The sequence below is a fragment of the Pezoporus occidentalis genome, unplaced genomic scaffold (genome assembly GCF_034315485.1).
Source record: "Pezoporus occidentalis ecotype Australia unplaced genomic scaffold, CSIRO_AGI_Poc_V1 ctg85, whole genome shotgun sequence".
Lineage (NCBI taxonomy): Eukaryota > Metazoa > Chordata > Aves > Psittaciformes > Psittacidae > Pezoporus > Pezoporus occidentalis.
This window is the reverse complement of record NW_026916212.1, coordinates 2518947-2540353: the sequence shown is the minus strand read 5'-3', so window position 1 is coordinate 2540353 and position 21407 is coordinate 2518947. Positions and strand designations below refer to the sequence as shown.

At 38.1% G+C, this 21407-nt stretch overlaps 1 protein-coding gene across 1 annotated transcript in view; it reads right to left on the bottom strand.

Moving 5' to 3' along the window:
- The window catches only part of HCN1 (hyperpolarization activated cyclic nucleotide gated potassium channel 1), a 188537-nt gene that overhangs the window by 145186 nt on the left and 21944 nt on the right, over positions 1 to 21407 (bottom strand). The window contains exon 2 of the mRNA XM_062604286.1: positions 20450 to 20873. Within this exon, the coding sequence (XP_062460270.1) occupies positions 20450 to 20873 (424 nt within the window). The remainder of the gene's footprint in view (positions 1 to 20449; positions 20874 to 21407) is intronic.

Sequence of the window (21407 nt, the reverse complement as noted above, 5' to 3'; positions counted from 1 at the left end):
CTTCTATCAACATTTTCTGGAGGAGGAATTTAAAGAGTTGACAACGTTTAAATAGCCTGCATCTCAATTAAAACTAAAATTGTAACAACTGCATATATAATAATGCAAATAAAAACTAAAAGTGAAAACAAATGTTTTGATTTTGTTAAGCTAAAATATTCTAGCTTAATTGAAAATATTATTGCTGATTCTTACTGTTGGTAAGCTTGACATTACCATATTTTGTTCTTTACTAAAGCAAAGAAAGATGTCAAGATCATAAAATCCTTCATAAAACAGGATTGCTGAACAAGAGATTGTCATGCAGCTGTAGCTGCTGTCTCTTAAAGTTACATCCTCAACATGTAAAATTATGGTCCTACATTCACTGAGGTTTCTTTGCCATCATTCTCTAAATAAAATAAGCAATATCTTTGAGAAGCGTGAGTACCTTAATTCAGAGTGTCCTGAAATAATAATCACAAATATGGTTTGGTAAATCAATCAATATTAAAAAGTCATAAATAAATTGTTTCTATATTTCCCCACAGTTAGATTGCACTCTAGAACTACATTAACATACACATACAATATACAAAAATGGCTCTTACCCGTAGATAAAGATAAATAAATTACATAAATTACAAAAATGAGCTTTGAGCTAAGAAAGCGACATTGTCTCCTGTCAGTGGCTGGGGAGGTGGAGAGAGAAAAGAAGGCAATAACTGGAAAGGGGCAGGGGTGAAAGAACAGTCAAAGCTGCTGTAAGGATGCTGGTTCTGTGTCCTGTTATTTTTATGTCAAGACATATTTCCCCGTAACAGCATTGATGCAAGTCTCCAGATTGTTTTTTCTAGTTTCAACCTGAAGAAAGCAAATGAACTCTTTCCTGACTTTTTAAAGTCACAAATATACTTGTACTCTCTATATTTATTTTACCAGCAATCAAACAGTATCAAGCTCAATGAAACTGAGAACACTTCTAAAAATACAACGATTAAATTTATCTGGACACCAATTTGCTCAGGTATGAAGGGCTATTAGTAAGCAAACATTCCATTACAACATACATCAAAAAGCCTGGTCACTTTAGAGAGTTCACTAATAATAAGGAGGAACAGAATTATTATACTGCATTGGCATTGACTGCTTTCTCAGCAATGAGCAGCTGTTTTGTAGCAGTGGTAATATTATTTTTCATGAGCTGCCAGCTCTGACACTTAAAAAGCAACTGCTTCCACCTCTTCTGTCTCTGGTAGTTCTGAACACCTTAGAGTAATGTGACAACTGGCAAGGCTAAGGAAGGCAAATGGAGAAACGTTAATTTTCAATGGAAATAAGATGGAAACACCAGTGCAGAAAATATTAAACAGACTAGTTTCAATTTGATACTGAAATTTTGGAATAAGATGCAGATATAAATTAGGAATGAGCAGGAAAGGTGCTCATCATCCCAAAAGCCCCTACAACTACAAACAAGACACAGACATTTTTGTATGCACCTTGAGAGGCCCAGGACATCTTTGCTATACAACAAAAAACAAAGGGGGAGGCATTTCTGCCTATACAGCCTGGAAATCTGAGATAAGTAATAGATTAATTATTTCCTAAGTAGTTCTATAGTGAAGAAAATAGAAGTGCTTCGACAGCTCAAAAAGGGGGTAGATAGTCATCAGATAACTGCGACCACTCACTAGGGAGCATAGGAGCGTAGCTGGGCAGGGTCTTTGCCTGAGTCTCCTCCACTCTAGATGACTTAAATTCATTTATTGAATGTTATTCTTCTTGGCACCTCTTTCTTCGCCACCACCACTTTGATGAAAAATATTTAGATCTGAGGCTTTTCCTCACTAAAGAGCTGTCATTTATAGCATCATGGGGGGGATGGAGGGATGTTTGTGTTTTTGGGTTTTTTTTGCAACACTGAATTGGCATCCTTTGTTGAAAGCTCACATTTGCAGAAAATGCCAATGCTAATTATCCTAGAGTCTTAACTTGTCACTGCCAAAATGAAGGCAAGATTGGCATGCCATTTGTGTGTGTTACAACACAAGGTCAGACATTGCTACTGCTGTTACTGGAATTGTCTGTGGTACTCAAAAATAGCAGAAGAAGAAAACAAAATCCCTACTAATGGGTAAGGAATATTTAACAGTCTAAAAGTGAAATTTTCCTTTTGTAGATTACAACCACCTCCCTACTGCCACTTCCCAAAAGAAAATTAAAGGGACAAAACAGCTGAGGTCCAAACAAGTTATATAATGGAACGTTAACATTCACAACAGACTGAAAATATTAATTTTAAGTATGTTTTCCCAAGACACTGAAGCTTACTGGCCTTACAGCTACACAGCACAGTTCATTTTTCATTATTTTCACATCACTCATGAAAGAAAATAAAACTTTGTACCATGAAGTGGAAAATCCTGGAGTTCCACACCTGAAGTGGGGGATGTTACAGCAGACAGAACCCCTAGGAGCTTCCTGATGCCCCCTCTCTCCCTACATACTTACTCATGGGATTCCCTTATAATTGTATCGTGAGTATGGAGAATCACTGAATTTCAGACATTATGAAGAAAAAAAGAACAAAATTCTGAAAAAGATCTTTCTGAAATATTACACGGCAGGTGATATTTCTCCTCAGAAATACAGGATATTAAAAGCACATGAAGTCTCTCTTTTCTTTAGAATCTGCTGTATTCAAATTCAAGCCTTCAAACTGTCTGTAAAGCATTTCACGTTTCAGCCCTGAAACCTAAAACCTGTCAAATGCTCCCCAGTGAAGACTGTAGAAAACAATGCTGCTCCCCAGCAGAACTGAATGTTTCACAACATCAGTAAAACCTGCATTTCTTTAAAAAGACTTTAACAAATAATAGGAAAACATCCCAAAATAAGAAAATTCATGTTACATACTACTTTGGGGGGGAGGGGGGGTGGGGGGTGGAAATAATCAAATATGTCAGTTCTAAGTAGCTTGAGAAATAAGACTTAAGAAACAATATTGAACTGGCTATCATTAGACAGTGCTCACAGAAACAATAACAGAAAGGAAAGGTGATCTGTGAGGCATAGCAGTTCCCTACCAGCTGCACTCAAATGCAACAGAGAGTAATATGCTGCTTAAGAGCTGCAGCAATCTTAAATCCACAGTAGGTGCACTGTACATTTAACAGTGGGCTTGGCATGGACACAAGGGAGCAAGACCAGCAGAGCATCAAAAAGAGCTTGTCTCTAACGGCCTATTCAAGTTCTTAAAAGACCTGCTCCCTGCTAGGTGGAGAGATTGTTGTAACACCATTGATCTTACAGGAATACACAGGATAAAAGGATACAGACATGAATACTGATGGATCAGGGACCTCTGATAGCTAATCTGCACTACAAAGAAAAAAAACATTTTAGCAATCCTTTTTAGCCATTGCTGAGTCTCAAAGCCTCTTATCGGTGGGACACCTAAAGGGCATAAAACAAAGCGAATTAGTAACACTTTATTGAAGAGTGGTGTTATGGCACCAGGGAAATCACTGACAATAATTAAATGTAAGAATTGGTTTATATCAAATATCATTCTGGATTGCTGTCAATTATGCCAAGGCCAATCTGACTTACCCTGAGAATACCAAACCCCAACTGGCTCCCAATTTTGAAAGTGCTGACTGTCTAGGAATTGGCTGCGATAAGGCAATATAACCTTGTACCTTACAATGCATTTTTTGTATGCCAAGGACACCACAGAAAACAAGCAACTGTGAAGGGAAGGGAATCTTCAGCTGCTTATTGATTTTAGTAATCTCAGTTTTGGAAGTCCACTCTGAGATAACTTCTACCCCACTCCTTCAAGGAATGAAGGAAAGATGTGGTAAATCAGGAACACCAAACGGACGTCATCTGGAGGGGGGAAGGGGAATTAAAAATTGTAGATGGTGCACAGTACAGGCAAAATCATCCAAGGTCACAGGTGAAGTGTGTAATAACAATGCAACTGAAACTGCATTTGAAACTGGATTTCAGTGGAAGACACAGTAAAGAGTGAAAGAAACATTAACTTACAACAGATAGGATATTAGCCTTTACTGATGCTGATGCATTTAGCATGACAAAAAGGCAGTGTACAGTATTTTTGCATGCCAGCAAAGACAGTACTATGAATTACAAAGTTGTTATTCAGGGTAGAAATAAAGTTTGAAGAACAGTAAAAAAGTAAGATATGCCACATGAGATATAGCACTGAAGGCATGAAGATTTTTACCTTAGATTTTTAAATATAACATTCCAGTTTCCTGAGCAATTTTATCTAACTAATCCTTCTTACACTGATTAGTTACCAGAGTAGCAGATCTGTGTGAATGTCAGACCACCTTTTAGCATTTTTCAATTACCAAAAGTTTATCTCACTACACTCTCAACCAGGAGGTAGATTAAGTCACCAAGCTCCTACAGAGATGTTCATAAAGCATTATCATGAAAACTCACATTGAGCACTTAAGGCTGAAAGGCTTATTAAAATGTGCTTTTTTCATTGGTAGAAATATTTTTTTTTTAAACCAGGCATAATAGAAGATTGGAAGTCTTGTAATGGGCTAAATCATCTAATGATTTTGAAGCATTTTTATGCCTTTAAGAGTTATTATAATTGATTTTGTTCTACCTACATTGTAGTATTCACCAACTACCACTAGTGAGCTTGTGAACTCTTTTCCATATATCCAAGAATATTTGACAATTCTTCCAAAGCACATTAACACAGAATACATAACTGTTTTTCAAGTACAAATACTTGATCTGCCACTGAAAACAGTCTCAAGAGGTAGAATTCTACTTAAACTTTGCCTGCTCCTTTAGAAATATTCTGAGAACATCATCTAAGGTAACTGAATGCTAGCAGTATCCCTGCAAACCTCTGGCACAGTCTGGGGACTGGAACAGACTATGCTAGATATATGAATTACACTTAAACTGAACAGCAATTTGAAGAGTTCAAAAAGGTAAGATTTGTTCTTCTGTTCCATATTTAAAAGAGCTTTTCAGCAGATCTGTTTCTTCTCTTGCAAATCAATGAAATGGGTGAAAAAGGTAGGTCTTGAGGAGACTCTAGGGTTTCCATAGGTAACATGGAAAATTTTTAAATTTTCACCAGTGTAGCCTCACTGAAATCAGTTGAGATGAACAACAGACTGTATCACTGAATTCAAAATATTACAAGGCAAAACTAAACAAGCTTTACCTTTTCATTCTCTCCAGGTCACACACCTTATTTTTTGCATACACAAAGTAAATTCTCTATCTATAGTAAATGCTGTCACTGGGCAGGAGCTTGAGAGTAGGTCTAATAGCCAAGTCTAAGAAGGTCCCTATTTTGAAGAGTTCACTCTCCAGTGCCTAATGGGTGTCTGGGCTCCCTGCCCAATTTTTGGAGGGAGATGGACACTTCAGATGGTGCTGCTAAGAATCATAGCAGGGAGCGCAGATCTGCTGACAGCTAGTCGATGGGAAATGTCAGAGCTGAGGCATTGCCTTTCCTGTGTGTATCATGAAACAGTCATTCCAGAAAAAACACATATACCCATGCTGCCTCTCCGTTGGTACAAGTGCTCCAACCACAAGGGCAGAGCCATGTGCTTCATTAGATGCTTGGTCTGGTAAAAGGAGTCACGTCAGGTCAGGTAGAGCAATGTGCCAAACCTCATCCCCCTGCAATCCTGCCTGAAGCCCTTCAGACCAAGGAAGGAAGGTATTCCCAGTCTACTGCTTCCTTTCTTCAAGACATGATGATGAAGGATCTTCAAGGATGATATGGTGGACTTTCTTGTATGTTTCCTTTTATAAAATAAAGTGCTAGTATTATGGAGAAAATTTTTAAAGGGGAATAAATGTCATGATTGAAAATACTCAATGTTCCATAGTTTTCATGTGGGATGACTTGCAAAAGTACTCTATTTAACACAGCAAATACAAGAACTTTAGAAAACTGGTTTCCTCTCTTTTGTTTACAACTCTAAGAAATGGAAGCATATATCTTTTTGGTATGCTTATTTGTACTAGCCTAAGTAAAAACTGTCACTAAAAGTCATTAAAACCTCTCATGCTTTGCATCTTCAGCTATGGAAACAGACTTGAGGGACTTGAAGCTGCTAATTCAGTGACAGGCTCTGACCTCCTCAGTCACTGTCTGCGAGAAGGACATGGAGAACAGAATACAAGTTTTGTCTTCACAAGATGCTTACACAACATAAAGGAAGAGGTGGGGAACTGAAAAGATGTTGGAGCACATTTCACAGTATGAAAAAAAGCTAGACGTCACTTGAGTACATTTGTAGCTCAATTTAAAAATAAACTACAGTTTGATAAACTTCATCCATGTAAACCATCAAAAATGTGAAAATGCTTTAAAAAAGAAAAATTAACAGATTTATATCTCTGTACTCCTAAATCAGACTTTCAAGCACAAGTCATACAGTAAAAAAAAACTGTGTTAGGCCTCAAAACAGTATCTACCTACTCAAATAACCAACCAGAATATTGCACATACAAAATGTTACACACATGCAAACAGGGAGGGGGAATGGTGCAAATATTTCACTTGCAACACTTCAGTCCTAAGTATAGAGTTCACAACAGTCCAGCTCAGCTGCTGCCTACCCCTGACATGGTCTGCACATGTCTAACCATACTGAAGTCCTCTAGCTAGGTAGAAACCTGCTTTGACACTTATTCCAAATTGTCCTAAGCAGCCCAGACAATCAAAGATTCACAGGCATCCAAGAATGAGAACAAGGCAACTGACCTGGCTTGATGACCTGCAAGAATATTCCTTTGTCATTTATTAATTCAATTATTACATGAAAACAGTACTGCAAACCTGGACATGCCAGTCAAGTCTTAAGTCCTAGAACACAAACACAGATGAAAACATGGTGGTGGTTGAGGAGAAAGGAGAAAAAACTCACCTAAGGCTAGTTTTTTCTAAACTAATCTGAAGGCTAGTAAGTGTTCAAGAAGTCTTGAGAGAAAATATCAGACATTGTGGTTTCCAGTGTAAGTTCCCTCAGTTTACTAAACTGCCTAAACTGACAAGACCTAATTATGATTTCTGTGAAGATCAGACATTCTTTCCATAATAACAAAAATTAAAATATATTGAGTATACTTTATTCCCCAGAAATTCACAGAAACATCTTCTGAGGATCAACCAGTCTTGTTTCATTTTCATCAGACTGCTTCTGCTAAGTACTAGCAATGACAAGAATGCAAGTGAGAAACAAATGGATTTTTCAGCTTCCAGCCACGAACTGGATGTCAGGATAGCGGATGCAATTCAAACAGGCCTGTGTTGCCACCAGCCATATCACCTGTACAATTTTCACATAGCTCAAACTGAAAGAGGGTAGTCAACAATGGTGGGGACCCCATGCTGAAGGTCCTGGGTGTCGAGCAGGAATTGTTTTTTCTTTCTTTTTTATTTGTCCATGGGTCCTGATGAAATCCATTCACAGCCTTGAAGGAGCTGGCAAATCAAGTTGCCAAGCCACTGGCCATCATATTTGAAAAATCGTGGCAGTCAGGTGAAGTTCCTGATGACTGGAAAAAGGGAAATATAACCCCCATTTTCAAGAAGGGGAAAATGGACGACCCACGGAATTACAGACCAGTCAGTCTCACCTCTGTGCCTGGCAAAATCTTGGAGGAGACTCTCCTGGAAGGCATGCTAAGGCACGTGAAAACCAATGAGGTGGGTGGTGACAGCCAGCATGGGTTCACTAAGGGGAAGTCCTGCCTGACCAATTTGATGGCCTTCTATGATGGGGCTATGGAACTGAGGGACAGGGGTAGAGCAGTTGATGTCATCTACCTGGACTTGTGCAAAGCATTTGACACTGTCCCACACAACATCCTTGTCTCTAAATTGGAGAGACATCAATTTGATGGATGGACCACTCAGTGGATAAAGAACTGGCTGGATGGCCGCACGCGAAGCGTTGTGGTCAATGGCTCAATATCCAGCTGGAGACCAGTGATGAGTGGTGTCCCTCAGGGATCGGTGTTGGGACCGGGCTTGTTTAATATCTTCATCACTGACATGGACAGTGGGATTGAGTGTGTCCTCAGCAAGTTTGCCAATGACACCAAGCTGTGTGGTTCGGTTGATACTCTGGAGGGAAGGGATGCCATCCAGAGGGACCTTGACACACTTGTGAGGTGGGCTGATGCCAACCTCATGAGGTTTAACCATGCCAAGTGCAAGGTCCTACACCTGGGTTGGAGCAATCCCAGGCACAGCTACAGGTTGGGCAGAGAAGAGATTCAGAGCAGCCCTGCAGAGAAAGACTTGGGGGTGTTGGTCGATGAGAATATGAACATGAGCTGGCTTCAGTGTGCGCTTGCAGCCCAGAAAGCCAACCATATCCTGGGCTGCACCAAAAGGAGTGTGACCAGCAGGTCAAAGGAGGTGATCCTGCCCCTCTACTCTGCTCTCGTGAGACCGCACCTGGAGTATTGTGTGCAGTTCTGGTGTCCTCAACATAAAAAGGACATGGAACTGTTGGACCAAGTCCAGGGAAGGGCCATGAGGATGATCAGGGGACTGGAGCACCTCCCTTATGAAGACAGGCTGAGAAAGCTGGGGCTGTTCAGCCTGGAGAAGAGAAGGCTGCGTGGAGACCTCAGAGCAGCCTTCCAGTATCTGAAGGGGGCCTATAAGGATGCTGGGGAGGGACTCTTCATTAGGGACTGTACTGATAGGACAAAGGGTAACGAGTTGAAACTTAAACAGGGGAAGTTTAGATTGGATATAAGGAGGAAATTCTTTCCTGTTAGGGTGGTGAAGCACTGGAATGGGTTGCCCAAGGAAGTTGTGAATACTCCATACCTGGCAGTGTTCAAGGCCAGGCTGGACAGAGCCTTGGGTGACATGGTTTAGTGTGAGGTGTCCCTGCCCACGGCAGGGGGGTTGGAAGTAGATGATCTCAAGGTTCTTTCCAACCCTAACTATTCTACAATTCTAAGGAAAATATCAGAGATGAGCGTTTTGATGCTGGTTTTCTAGACAACAGTAGCAAAAGAAACATCAGTTATAAAGAACAAAGTCATTTATGGGCATGAGTTTGCCTTGCCATTCCCTTACCAGATTTTCATTTTTTCCACACTTGTCCTCTTCCCTAGGTTTACCATACATAATGATTAATATAGTATTAGATTTTTTGAGTATATTTAGCACTGGAACACAGAGCTAGAGGTGCACTGCCGCTCCAAAAAGTTTACTGTCAAAAGATCAAAAAAGAAGAACTAAATGAGGGTCCTCAAACATTTGATAATAATCCTGAAATTCAAGTTTTAAGTATCTCAAGCTATACCTCTTTCATGATTTTGCAAAAAATGTCTGTTTTTACTGATGGGGAATTATTTGCATTGCTCAGATGACAATCCACTGCTTGGCTAGATTTTCTAATTCTGAATGAGATAATCACTGCTTATACAAAGCATCATGATATTCTTCACATCTGAGAAAATGGAAGAAAATCTATGGGACCATGGTCATCACTCACATGAGACTCTAATATTTCAAACTGGTTTAGTGGAGGGAAAACCAAAATTATGTACTCAAATAACTAAGAAAGAACTAAAAATTTAAATTTTAGACTATTTCTTCTGCATTTCAGTGATGAATTCACAACCCAAATATTAACTTTCTTTCATTGCTCAAAAATACATCAAAGAAACTGATTCACTAGACGAAGCATCTTACAATATCTGAGGTCAAATAAAAAGGTGTTCACACATCTCTATAACAAACAATGCCCCAAACTAATGATAGTGTGCTGTTACGATTTTCAGTTCTTAAGCTCTAAATAGGCTCTTCAAGACAGGCACATACAGTTTTAAAATTATGATGTAGCTGAACAGTATATGTCTTCAAATGTTTTTCAGACTGTGTTCACTCTACACAAAAGGATCCATACACAACTAAAAAGGGGGAGAGAGAGCTTCCTAAAAGCAAAATCTAAAGCTGTCAAAATTACATTCTTACCCTAAAGAGCAATGGGCTGAATCAGACAGCATGGGAATTGCTCTGTCACAAGGATAGCATTCAGTACAGCTGCTGTCAAATCCTACCGCTTCTAAACACCCTGCTGAGGTCAAAGAAAAAAAGTGCTTCTACCTCAAATATAAATTTATTAACTGCTAAAAAAGAGTTGACAAGAACTAGTAAGTCAATTAGTTATGTTAACAAGCATAAAAACAATACCTGTAAAAATCCTGGTGTTGGCTAATTTTATTTTCACTATCTTCCATGGGAATAGCAATGGGAAGATTAAATGAAAAGGAAAAAAGCATGTAATCTTCTATTGGAATTTGTTGCATATTTTAAGAATAAGTTATCTCTTCACGGATTTACTTTGATAAAATGTTACAGTGTTGATATTAATTCTATTCATAGAAAGTACTTTGACACTTTCATTCCAGTGCCTGGCAGTTACTATGCCAATTATGAGACCCACTAAACAGACTGATTTTGTTAAACTATTTTAAGAAGATCAAGAAACATTATGCAAACATTAAAAGAAATATAAAGAAAAATCCACATTGACTAAGCTATGTATTAACTTACCAAAATTGCCACATAATGAAAAGGACACAGAGAAAAAAAAATTATGGTATAGATTGTTTTTGCCATGGGAAAAATAAGTAAGTGATGGGAAAAAGAGTGTTCACATAATCGACGCTGGAGGAAAATCAGTGCCATGGGCAGGGACACCATCCACTAGACTAGGCTGCTCAAAGCTCCATCCAACCTGGCCTTGAACTTTCAACTACAAGGCACCATACCATTACTGCATACGTATAGCTAAGCTTCTTGCTGTTGGCTCTGAAAGCAGGGAGGCTAGAATAAAAAAGATGTAAGAAGATAATAATTAATAAAGCAAAAAAATGCCCAAAGAGGAAAACACTATGAGCCTAGACACATGGAAAGGCTATGACAAAGCACATGTTTGGGTTAAGATGAAAAAGGTAGAAACAGAATGCTCCCAGCGCAGCATGGTGAGGAAAGCCTAACAATTCAGTCAAGCCTTCACTTCTGCTTGAAATCAAGGAGCAGGGATTTGATAATTTCTTAATTAGGTTATTTTCCTGCTCTTTCTAGGTCACCACTATATTTAAATCATATATTAAACATGTGGGATATATATATATTACACATCTGGAATAAACTCCATGAAATTCAGGTTAGAAATAACTCACTAAATATAGCTTCCAGCTGGAAAAGCTGTTTCTACACTGCCACCTCAGTTCCTCAGCCCTCTCTAAATTGGTTTCTACAGTTGCATCCTGCTCCCTAAGTGGTTAATTCAATTTTATCCTTGTAAAGCATAACCTTTTTCCTAATTAACTATTACACTGCTATTTCATTGTCTGCAATGGGAGCCGTAACAATAGACCCTATTTAAACAAGTAGTGTCCCATGTATGTTATTGTATTAGAATGCAGTCAAATTTGATCAAACTCAAACTATGATCCTCAACCCACTGACATGCAGTGAATCCTGTATCATTTTGGTCCTGGACTTATTCAATAAAATGCCCTGATGAGCTAAGGAATATGACAGAATGGGGGTATAAATAAAGGCATCAGTATACTAATGGCCTACCCAGCATAGCACAAGTTCTCCAGATACCTCTCTTTTCTAACTCTCAGACCTTTCTGAGATAACCTAGGTAATGCTCTCGCAGAAATTCCACCAGCACAGCATTCCACACATAGGAGAAGAAGAGAATACAGTGGTGGGTGTTGGGTTTAATTTTAAAAGTTTTTCACAGCAACTGACAACTGTCTTCCTAAAGTAAAACACAGAATTATATCAACTTGAAACCTATTGAATTCTCTTTCCATACTTTAATACATAATTACTTAATTTAAAAATTAAATGCCCCTTGCAGCTAAATGTTAGGAAAACATTAAAATTGTTCCTACCCACTTCTACTCATACACTTTTCTGATTTTTTTTCCTGTTTAACTTCCTTCTCAGCTTTCAGTTAGTAATAATGTCCTGTAAGAACATCTTGTTGCTCTTCTCAACAAAAAAGCAAACAAACAATGTATTAAATATTATTACAGTGGGTTATAAGACTCCCATTTCAACTGACAGAGCATATTTTACCATGTAGACTAGCAACCCAGCTCCAAAATCGTCTTCTAAAAATTTATTTTTAAAGTAAGTCTGTTTAGGACAGCATAAAATGGCCACAATGTGTATCTAACTCTCTAGAGATGACTTAGCCTAGCAGCTACATAAAAAGAATACAAAGACAAATTAAAATCTGTACACAAATGTAAGGTGTTTATTCAACTGACTTCTTTACATGCAAAGATCTATTGGTATTATGCAAACAAACACAGAGGGGAAGGATCTTACAAAGCATTACTGACAAGCTGAGAATATCTTTTAGTTAAATTACTGTTGATGAGTAATTTAGAAGTGTAAACAGTCATTCTGAACTGGTCACTATTAATACAAAACTGAAAATGCAAGATACTTTAATGGATTGTGTTTAGCCTGCAAAGAACAAACACTACAATTGTCATTCTTGTTAAAAGACATTAGAATAAAACTGAAAAATACAATTCACAGCTTCCCCTTCTGTCTCATCTCTGCAGGATCCAAAAGCAGTTTGTAACACCACAGCAAGGACTCCGCAGTATCACAGCGCCCAAATGGTGAACCAGGGGCTGCCCAAACAGCTCTTTGCCCGTCATCACCTTCTCTGACAGTTCCTCAACACAGAGGAGGCACCATGCTGATTTGGTGGGCTGCAGCAGCTCTGTCTCGCAAGAGGACTGAGCATCCCCGACCTTCCCCTTGCCTGACATGGGATGTATCCATCAGGCCATTCATTACTCTGTGAAAGCGAAGCAGACTTTCTGATTGTGTTAAAAGCTTAGGATGGGGGCTTTTATTCCAAATCTGCAACCAGGAGTAATGTGTGCAAGCTCTAGCAAGTGCAAAACAAGGAATTATCTCCAGAATGGCTTAAAACATAATGAACAAGTCAAATTTTAGAAAACAAGATGATGCAGATCTGGTCATTTTCAAAACAGACTGGCAGCACCCTGAAATTCTACTGCAGGGTTAAACCCACCATTTCGGGGTCTACAGACAAGACTGCCGAAGAAGAAAACATTATCTTAAAATATAAGATAACATTATCTTCTAGCATCTCAGTTCAGGGAGGTTTATCTCTGGCTATATTCTACACGGTTTATCTCCCAGGGAAAACATCATCGCAACACAATTACTGTCTTGGCAGAGGCACGCAAGAAAGGCAACTAAGTCTGCACAGTCTAAAAAGGGGGTAAAAAGATGAAGCAAGAAACCTCACACTTGTAACACTTCCTATTTACTCCATAGGGGGGATGGACTGTTCTTTGCATGAAAGTGATTATGCATGGACCGTGAAGTAGGAAACTAAAACCCACAATACTCCATCTTGCTTGCATTTCAGTAACTGCCTCCTCTACAAAAGTGCTGTACTTTTTAGCAGTTAGTATTCTCTTATTAGGGTGACCCTGGATTATATTGCCTTCTAATTGTCTCTGTCAGTTACGTGTATTTTCCTACTATTGTACAGTGCAAACCTCAACAAGGCCACACGCAAGGTCCTGCACATGGGTCAGGACAATCTCAAGCATGAAATCATGCTGGGAGGAGAATGGATAGAGAACAGCTCTGAGGAGGACTTCAGGAGTTGATTGACGAAAAGGTCAACATGACCTGTTTGTATCCCAGAAAGCCAAGCCTGTCCTGGGCTGCATCAAAGGGAGCGTGGCCAGCCTGTCAAGGGAGATGACTCTCTCCCTCTGCCCTGCTTTGGTTAGATCCCCCTGCAGTACTGCATCCAGCTCTGGAGTCCCCAACAGAAAAGGGATGTGGAGCTTTTGGAACAGATCCAGAGGAGGCTAGGAAGATGATCTGAGGGCTGGAGCACCTCTGCTATGGTGACAGGTTGAGAAAGTTGGGCTTGTTCAGCCTGAAGAAGAGAAGGCTACAGAGAGACATTATAGCAGCTTCCAGTACCTAAAATCAGCTTACAAGAAATCTGGGGAGACTTTTTCTGAAGTCATGTTGTTGTAACAGAACAAGGCGGAATGGCTTTAAGCTGACAGCAAGGGGATTTATATTAGCTACTAGGAAGAAGTTCTTCTAAGGGTGGTGAGGACCTGGCACAGGTTGCCCAGAGAAGCTGTGGTCCATGCCTGGCAGTGTTCAAGGCCAGGCTGGATGGGGTTGGAGCAACCTGGTCTAGTGGAAGGTGGGGCTGGAACTGGATGAGCTTCAAGGTCCCTTCCAACCTAAAACATTCTGTGATTCTATAATTCAGAATTAAGAGTGAAAAATAAAACCCAGCAAGTTTGCTCCATCATCTATGTCAGTGATATTTCATGGATGTATGCTTTAGCAGCATTGATACGTACTTTCCTGAAATAGGTAATTTTCACTGAAATAAATGAAAAAGTACTGGCAAAACTATGCACAATTTACCCATCTAACATTAAAGTATGGACCGTGTCATGTAAACAAAAAGGTTTACATGACATGAGATCCATTATAATTTCCAATCTGGAGCACTATCAACCTATAAAAGATTATATTAGGTGCACTGTTTAGCAAAGCACAGACAGTAAGCTTGTAAATTATGTAGTAAGCTTGTAAATTATGTGATAGATAAGAAAAATTTAACAGCACTGAGGCTTACATATCTCTATTTTCTGAGATTGACTTTTGCTCTTATGAAAATGCTTTGATTCACATGCTCCTTCATATTGTATAATGCTTTATTTTGGAGTTTAGGTATTATTATTTATTTCACAGTATCACAGTATCACAGTATGCTAGAGATTGGAAGGGACCTCGAAAGATCATCTAGTCCAATCCCCCTGCCGGAGCAGGAACACCTACATAAGGTTACACAGGAATGTCTCCAGGGAAGGAGACTCCACAACCTCCCTGGGCAGCCTGTTCCAGTGTTCCGTCACCCTCACTGAGAAGAAGTTTCTTATGTTGAGCAAGGAGTACTCTTAGATTTTGTAATTCAAACTGCAAGCAAATGGGGAAGGGGGGGGGGGGGGAAGAGGGTAGAGGGTGCTCCTCTAGGTTACACGAGGTGGAGCTGGTTGGCACATGTCAAGCACAAATGATGACAGCTTCATCTGGTAGGGAAGACTGCAGAACCACAAGGAAGCCCCAAGCAAACCTCGCAGGGGTCTAAGATACAGCCCAGTACAAAACGGAAGTCAGCTGTGTAAGACGTGCATATTCAAGCAAGCATCTTCAGCCTAAACCACAACATGAATAATCCACTGTGCTTTTCATATTTTGTCTGGGCTAGGAAACACTTCCTGGGGGGAGGGGAAGAAAGCAGTAAGTGCCAAAACAGCTTGGGCTTTTGATATGTCTGATCAATCCACACAACCTGACCCCAGACACAGACTTTATGTAGGAAGACACAAACTTTATCCTTCCCAAAAGAATACAGAATCTGCTTTTCTGTTTCCTTCCTGTAGAAATTGGCAAGAAATAGGAATTTTCTGCTTCTATCTTCTTAGTGGTAGGAAGGCTAAAGACATCAATACAGAGGCTTTGTTGCAGAACGCACAGACTTTGTGCCTGTAAAGAGTAGGTAGGCTCTCCTACGTCTTCTTTGCCCTAGAGTTATTTAACAAATTTCCTCCCCTCACTCCCTATGAGCTAGACAATTTGTATTTGATTGATGTATCTGTAATAGACAATAAAAAAGTGTGTCCTAGTTTAAGCTAATTTACTTCAAATTGCACTCAACCTATACTGGCATGCTTACCAGCAGTGCTTCGCTAACTGACACAGCTTTATTGGTCCTAGAAAATATATTTTAAACTATCTCCTTCAGGGACAGGAATTAAAACTGAACAAAAAGAAAGAAAAAGATATTACATCATCTTCCATTTCTTTAAGACTATTAATTAAAACTGTTAAATGGTATAACATCATCTTTGACACAAAAACGTTGTAACCTATGGACACAGTCCTGTTAAAATAAAATAAAGCAGTAAAGGTATGTGTTTTCATTCAGCACTACCAAGTATCCACCTAACTCATCATCTTTCCCTTCTCACACAGTCCCCCAGTCAATGATCAGGAGACTTCCCTGATCTTGCCTTCTTACGTGGCTTTAGGGAAAAAAAGAATGGTTTGATTTTCTGTAGGGGACAAAAGTTGTCTGTATACCTATCACGGAAACAGCAGGCTACTGAAGTAAGTGTTCCCTTCTGTTGTCCAGAAAAGAACAAAAGTGTTCTTTTACAAGATTTTTATTTAGGCAATAGTAATGACTCAACGTCATGTAAGCACAACATGCAGTTTGTGCCGTGGGGCAACAAGCAGAACAAGGAGAGGACACCTAGTGGTGATCTATGCTAACTAGGGTTGGTAGCATGGAAGCAGTAGATGAAGTTCTTAATGCAGGACATGATTTGGCAAAGCTCTTCCACACTTAATTTTTAAGCATTTCAGTAAGACTTAGCATTCAAGCAAGCGTGAAGCTTTTCTGGATAAGCATTACTGTGATTATTAAGAAAAAAGCAATAAAAAATAGAATAAGACACGTCTATGTGACATGCCCAGAAATACGTTTCATTAAATACCTCAGTTGTAGCAACTATGTGAATGGATATCAACACTTCCATAGGTTCATGAACCTTGAAAAGCTTTAGCAAGTTGAAAACCAGATTTCAGTACAAGTCAAACCAAAATAAGATATGGCTGCAACTTACAATATGATTTATTGCAAAAAAACCCCACATTATTGTATGTCTTGTAATAAGGATTCAGGCACTTTAAGTTGGACATCTCAGAACAAGAAAGATCTAGTGTACAGTTTCAGAAGTAATACTCATACAACTGCTAGGTCTTGTCCTGTGATTAGAATAGCTGTTAGCAAAACAGTGTCTGCCCTTTAAGCAGCTTTTGGAAAATCTTGTTATTTGAAAGAATAGGTAAATTTACATCACAGAGAAATGTACACCGAAGTGGTGTATCATTTGACATGTAACAATGAATTTATTCCTAATAGTTCATATCTTTTATTTTTAATTGTTCAGTTATCTATGAGCATATTTAACTAAGAATAACTTAAGAGTTGCATGTAAACCTCTGCAAGATTTTCAGGGGTCAACAGCCTAGGCTGTCTCATAAAATAATTTAAAGTAAGTAAGAATTAGGTCCAGTATGTCGTGTTCAGTATTTTTAGAAACCTATGCTAAAAATAAAATAAAATTTAAAAAAAAAAATCCAAAACAAACCCACTGTAAGAAATTACTGCAAAAGTGTAATTTCTGCAATCAAATTTTATTTTTTTTTCTTGCATTTTATAGTGTATAATATTGTTCAACTAAGTATATGATCTGTTTGTCAACATCTTAATTACAAAGGATTGGAACATTAGGTATTGCAGGTAAAAAAGCAGTTTTAAGAAAGTATGAATTTGCAAATTAGGTAAATTAATTCTTGCCAACATATCTCTCGTCCCTTTGTTAAAATGTTCCTTCCTATTTCCACTGAGTCATTCATCTAGGTAACCTATTAACATCAGACTGTTATGAATATAGCAATCAGATTTCAGATATATTGTACCACAGGCTATAGCTCTGTTCCATCTTAAAACGTAAGAAAAAAGCTTCTGCAATGCATACATTATTTACCCCAATATCACCCCATCTGGCTATCAGAAGCTTGATCTTGATTTGTTTTATTTAAGCGACATGGAAAAGAAACAAAGAAAAAGTACCATGTTTCATATAAAAATATTTTAAATTCTCGCATACTTATCTTTAAGTTCAGGATACTGACCAACTGAACTCCAGGAATGTGATACTGAAAAAGGAAAAGCTCAAAGCCTTTTCTGTTAGAGGATGTATAAATACCTCAGTGAGACAGCAGCTTTAGTATACACCCTGGCTTGTTGATCAATCAGTTTTCCATGAAATATCCTCTTGGCAAGTTATGAGGAATGAGTTTGCCGGCTGTCCTCTCAATATTTTTGACATAATGTTCATTACTCTGGATCCAAATACATAGTATTTCAGATTTATCTGCACCACATTTAAAACCAATGTGTCAGCCCACATGCAAAAATTATTAAATCCTTTTAACCACACATAAACAGGCTCCGTTTCTGTGTCACAAAAAATTAATTAACAGTTGTTCCCTGTTGTGCATATGCAAACACACTCAATACAGAAAAGATTAATATCAGCAGCAAAGGTCTGACTGACTACGCCAATGAAATCATCGAACTGTTGTTTCCTAATTCAGCGAAGTTCATGCCTACCCATTTTCTTCAGTTTTTAAACATTTCAATGCTGTAATATACAATTTCTCCACAGTGGTAATAGATCACCACACAAATCAGTTTCACATGGTCAGCTACTGTGATAACACAAAATTCAAATGTGAAAATCCATGACTGCATTACTTTCTAGTATCTGTAAGATACTAGACAAATAAAAAAAAGAATCACTTTTTTTCTTACGCACATTTAATTTCAGGATATATAAGAACCTGATTCAGTGCTTCAGTCCCTTATTTATCACTGTTTCTGTACAAAGATCTTTTTTAAAAGCAGGCAATGAGCTTCTCAGTGCTTTATTGCAGGCTCAACCCCCTCATCTCCTCCCCCAGAAAACAAAACACAGAAAAACCCTTGAGATGCTATTTCACCTTCCTGAGGACATCTAGGGAGCACTATAACATGTTACCAAAAACAAAAAGATGGACTCCCTTTTTTTTAAAGTTTTTAAATACTTGTCAAATGAAATATCATACAAGAAATACTACACAAGTTTTACTAGTGGAATCAAAGGCGAAGTTGCAATCAAGCAGCTATTAGCTAAAGATTAAACAGACCAAACACCAGCTATTGCTGGTTTGGACTACATCCTGTGGTCACTTCTAGTCCCACTTACTGGGCAATTCAACTATTTTTGATATAGAATATCTGATTTATCTTTTGACAACAGACGGGGGGGGGGGGGGGGGGGGAGGGGAGAGGAGAGGTATTAATTTCCCTGCTTAGTAGGTCTTTATAGTGGCAAGCTATTAACTCAAGCTGCCAGGAAATAATATCATTGAATGCATTTCAGAAGGTTGCCTCTCTAAATCACAGAGGAGACAAAAAGCACAGCTTTATGGTAGAACTGCAAAATATGCTTAATCATTTGCCTCGGTTAAATTGAGTACAAAACTGCAGTGCTCTATTTCTGTGTCAAAAAAAAAATAATTGTTACAGCGCATTACAAAGAGGCAAAAAGAAGAATAATTTATAAAATACAGTAATAAAGTTTAATAACCTCTTTCAGGATCTTCCTGAGAAACAAATATAAATTTATTACATGTTTTGATACTCAATGTCATGCCATTTTTAAATAGAATCTGACTTCACTTGGAGATGGCTTTACATTTAGGTTTCTACTAAACTACAAAGTAAATGTAATACTGGAGATAAGCAGAAATGGTACCAAATCATTCTTCAATATTCATTTAATTAAATAAATCTTTATCAAAGTAGGTAAATTTATATACAAATCTATTTTAATGATTTCAGTGAATATGCTTTACAAAATAATTCTCCGTATACTTGCTGCAAGAAAGGTTTAGAAAACAGCAGTTATTTTTCCTATGTTTTTAGCACTTCCTGTTAAAACATAATATGATATTTAGAATTCCAGAAATGGGGACAGGCAAGAAATGAAATGACTGAATCATGACGGTATGTGCCAAAGCATTAAACACTTTCTAGCCATGAGCATGCCAAAACAGGGAATGCCATAATTTCCTGGAAATGCTACCGTGCCAAAGTAGCAGGCAGCATAAGGTCACGTCTGGAAACAGTGGAGTTGACAGTTTAGAAGGCAATGACTCAGAATTTGAGCTACCCATATTTTATAAAGAAGGTCAGTATTTGATATATTTAGCCTACATACAGACTAAAATAATGAGCATTCTAGGAAATCTACTCTATAATAAATGGTTTCAATTTCTCCTGAAATAGGAAAATATGAACATGTATTTTAACTTCTCTGTGATTACAAGAGCATTAACTTCATAAGTTTAAGTGCTTGTCAACAAATCCAAATGCAGATTCAGATTGTTGCTGAAATTGCTATTATTCTCCAAAGGAGCTCATCTATGCTTCTGCTGATAGTCCCAAACATACTGTTTGTCTCTGTTGTTAGCAGAGAGAAGATGGTTACCTTACGCTTTTTCTTTCAAAAAGGCTTTTTTACTAGTACCTTTATGTAATTATGCTAATTGGTGAATAAAAACTCTTTATTCCATTTTGGGTTTTGTGTAGCTCTTTGGAAAGACCCGACTATTTTTTCTTTTTTTTTGGTAGGAAAAAGATCTGAGTGAATTATGTTATAACCTTATAAATCTTACCTCTTCCCACTGGTGTATGTATCTAATCAGTCTTGAAAGGCGTAATAAACGTAACAGGCTGAGGATTTTTGTAAATCTCACAATACGAAGTGCTCTCGCTGTCTTGTAAACCTCCGAATCCATTCCTTTTTCTACAATGAGGAAGATATAATCCACTGGTATTGATGAGATGAAATCAACCACAAACCAGCTTTTTAAGTAATTCATCTTAATGATTTTAGGGTCCAGTATTATTTCAGAGCTGTCTTCATTTACAGTCCCAGTTCTAAAATTCATGATCAAGTCCAACAGAAAAACAGTGTCTGATGCCACATTGAAAATAATCCATGGTGTTGTTGTTTGTTCTGTGAAGAACGTGATTCCAACTGGTATAATGACAAGGTTTCCAACCATCATTATGAGCATGATTAAATCCCAGTAAAACCTAAAAAAAAAACCAAACAAAACAAAAACAGGAAGAAACAGAATGATTGATGTAATATGGTAAAACACACTGAAAAAATGGTTTCTATGATGCCAGCAACTTCAACTCAAGATATTTAAACACAGAATCACAGAATGTTTTAGGTTGGAAGGGATTGTAAAGATCATCTAGTTCCAACCACCCTTCCAGGGGTTGGTACATGTTTCATTAGACATTTTGTTAATGCTAAGAAAATTCTCTTTGATTTAACTCATTCAATATACCCACAGTCAGTAAGAAGACTAAGTAATTAATACATTTCATTTTGTATTTTCCTTCTCAAGAATACGCATCTAGGATAAAGAAAGTACTATTGCTTATAACTCCATGACATATATGAAAGGTGTGCATGTGTGCCACTCAGCAGACCTATCCAGACTCCTAACAAAACTCATTAGTGGGTTTATGTAACTAAAACCAATGTCTAGTCCTAATCAGAAGCGCTTTAGCAATACAATATTTTTTTAAGGCTTCTATCCAAATGGAAACCCAAAT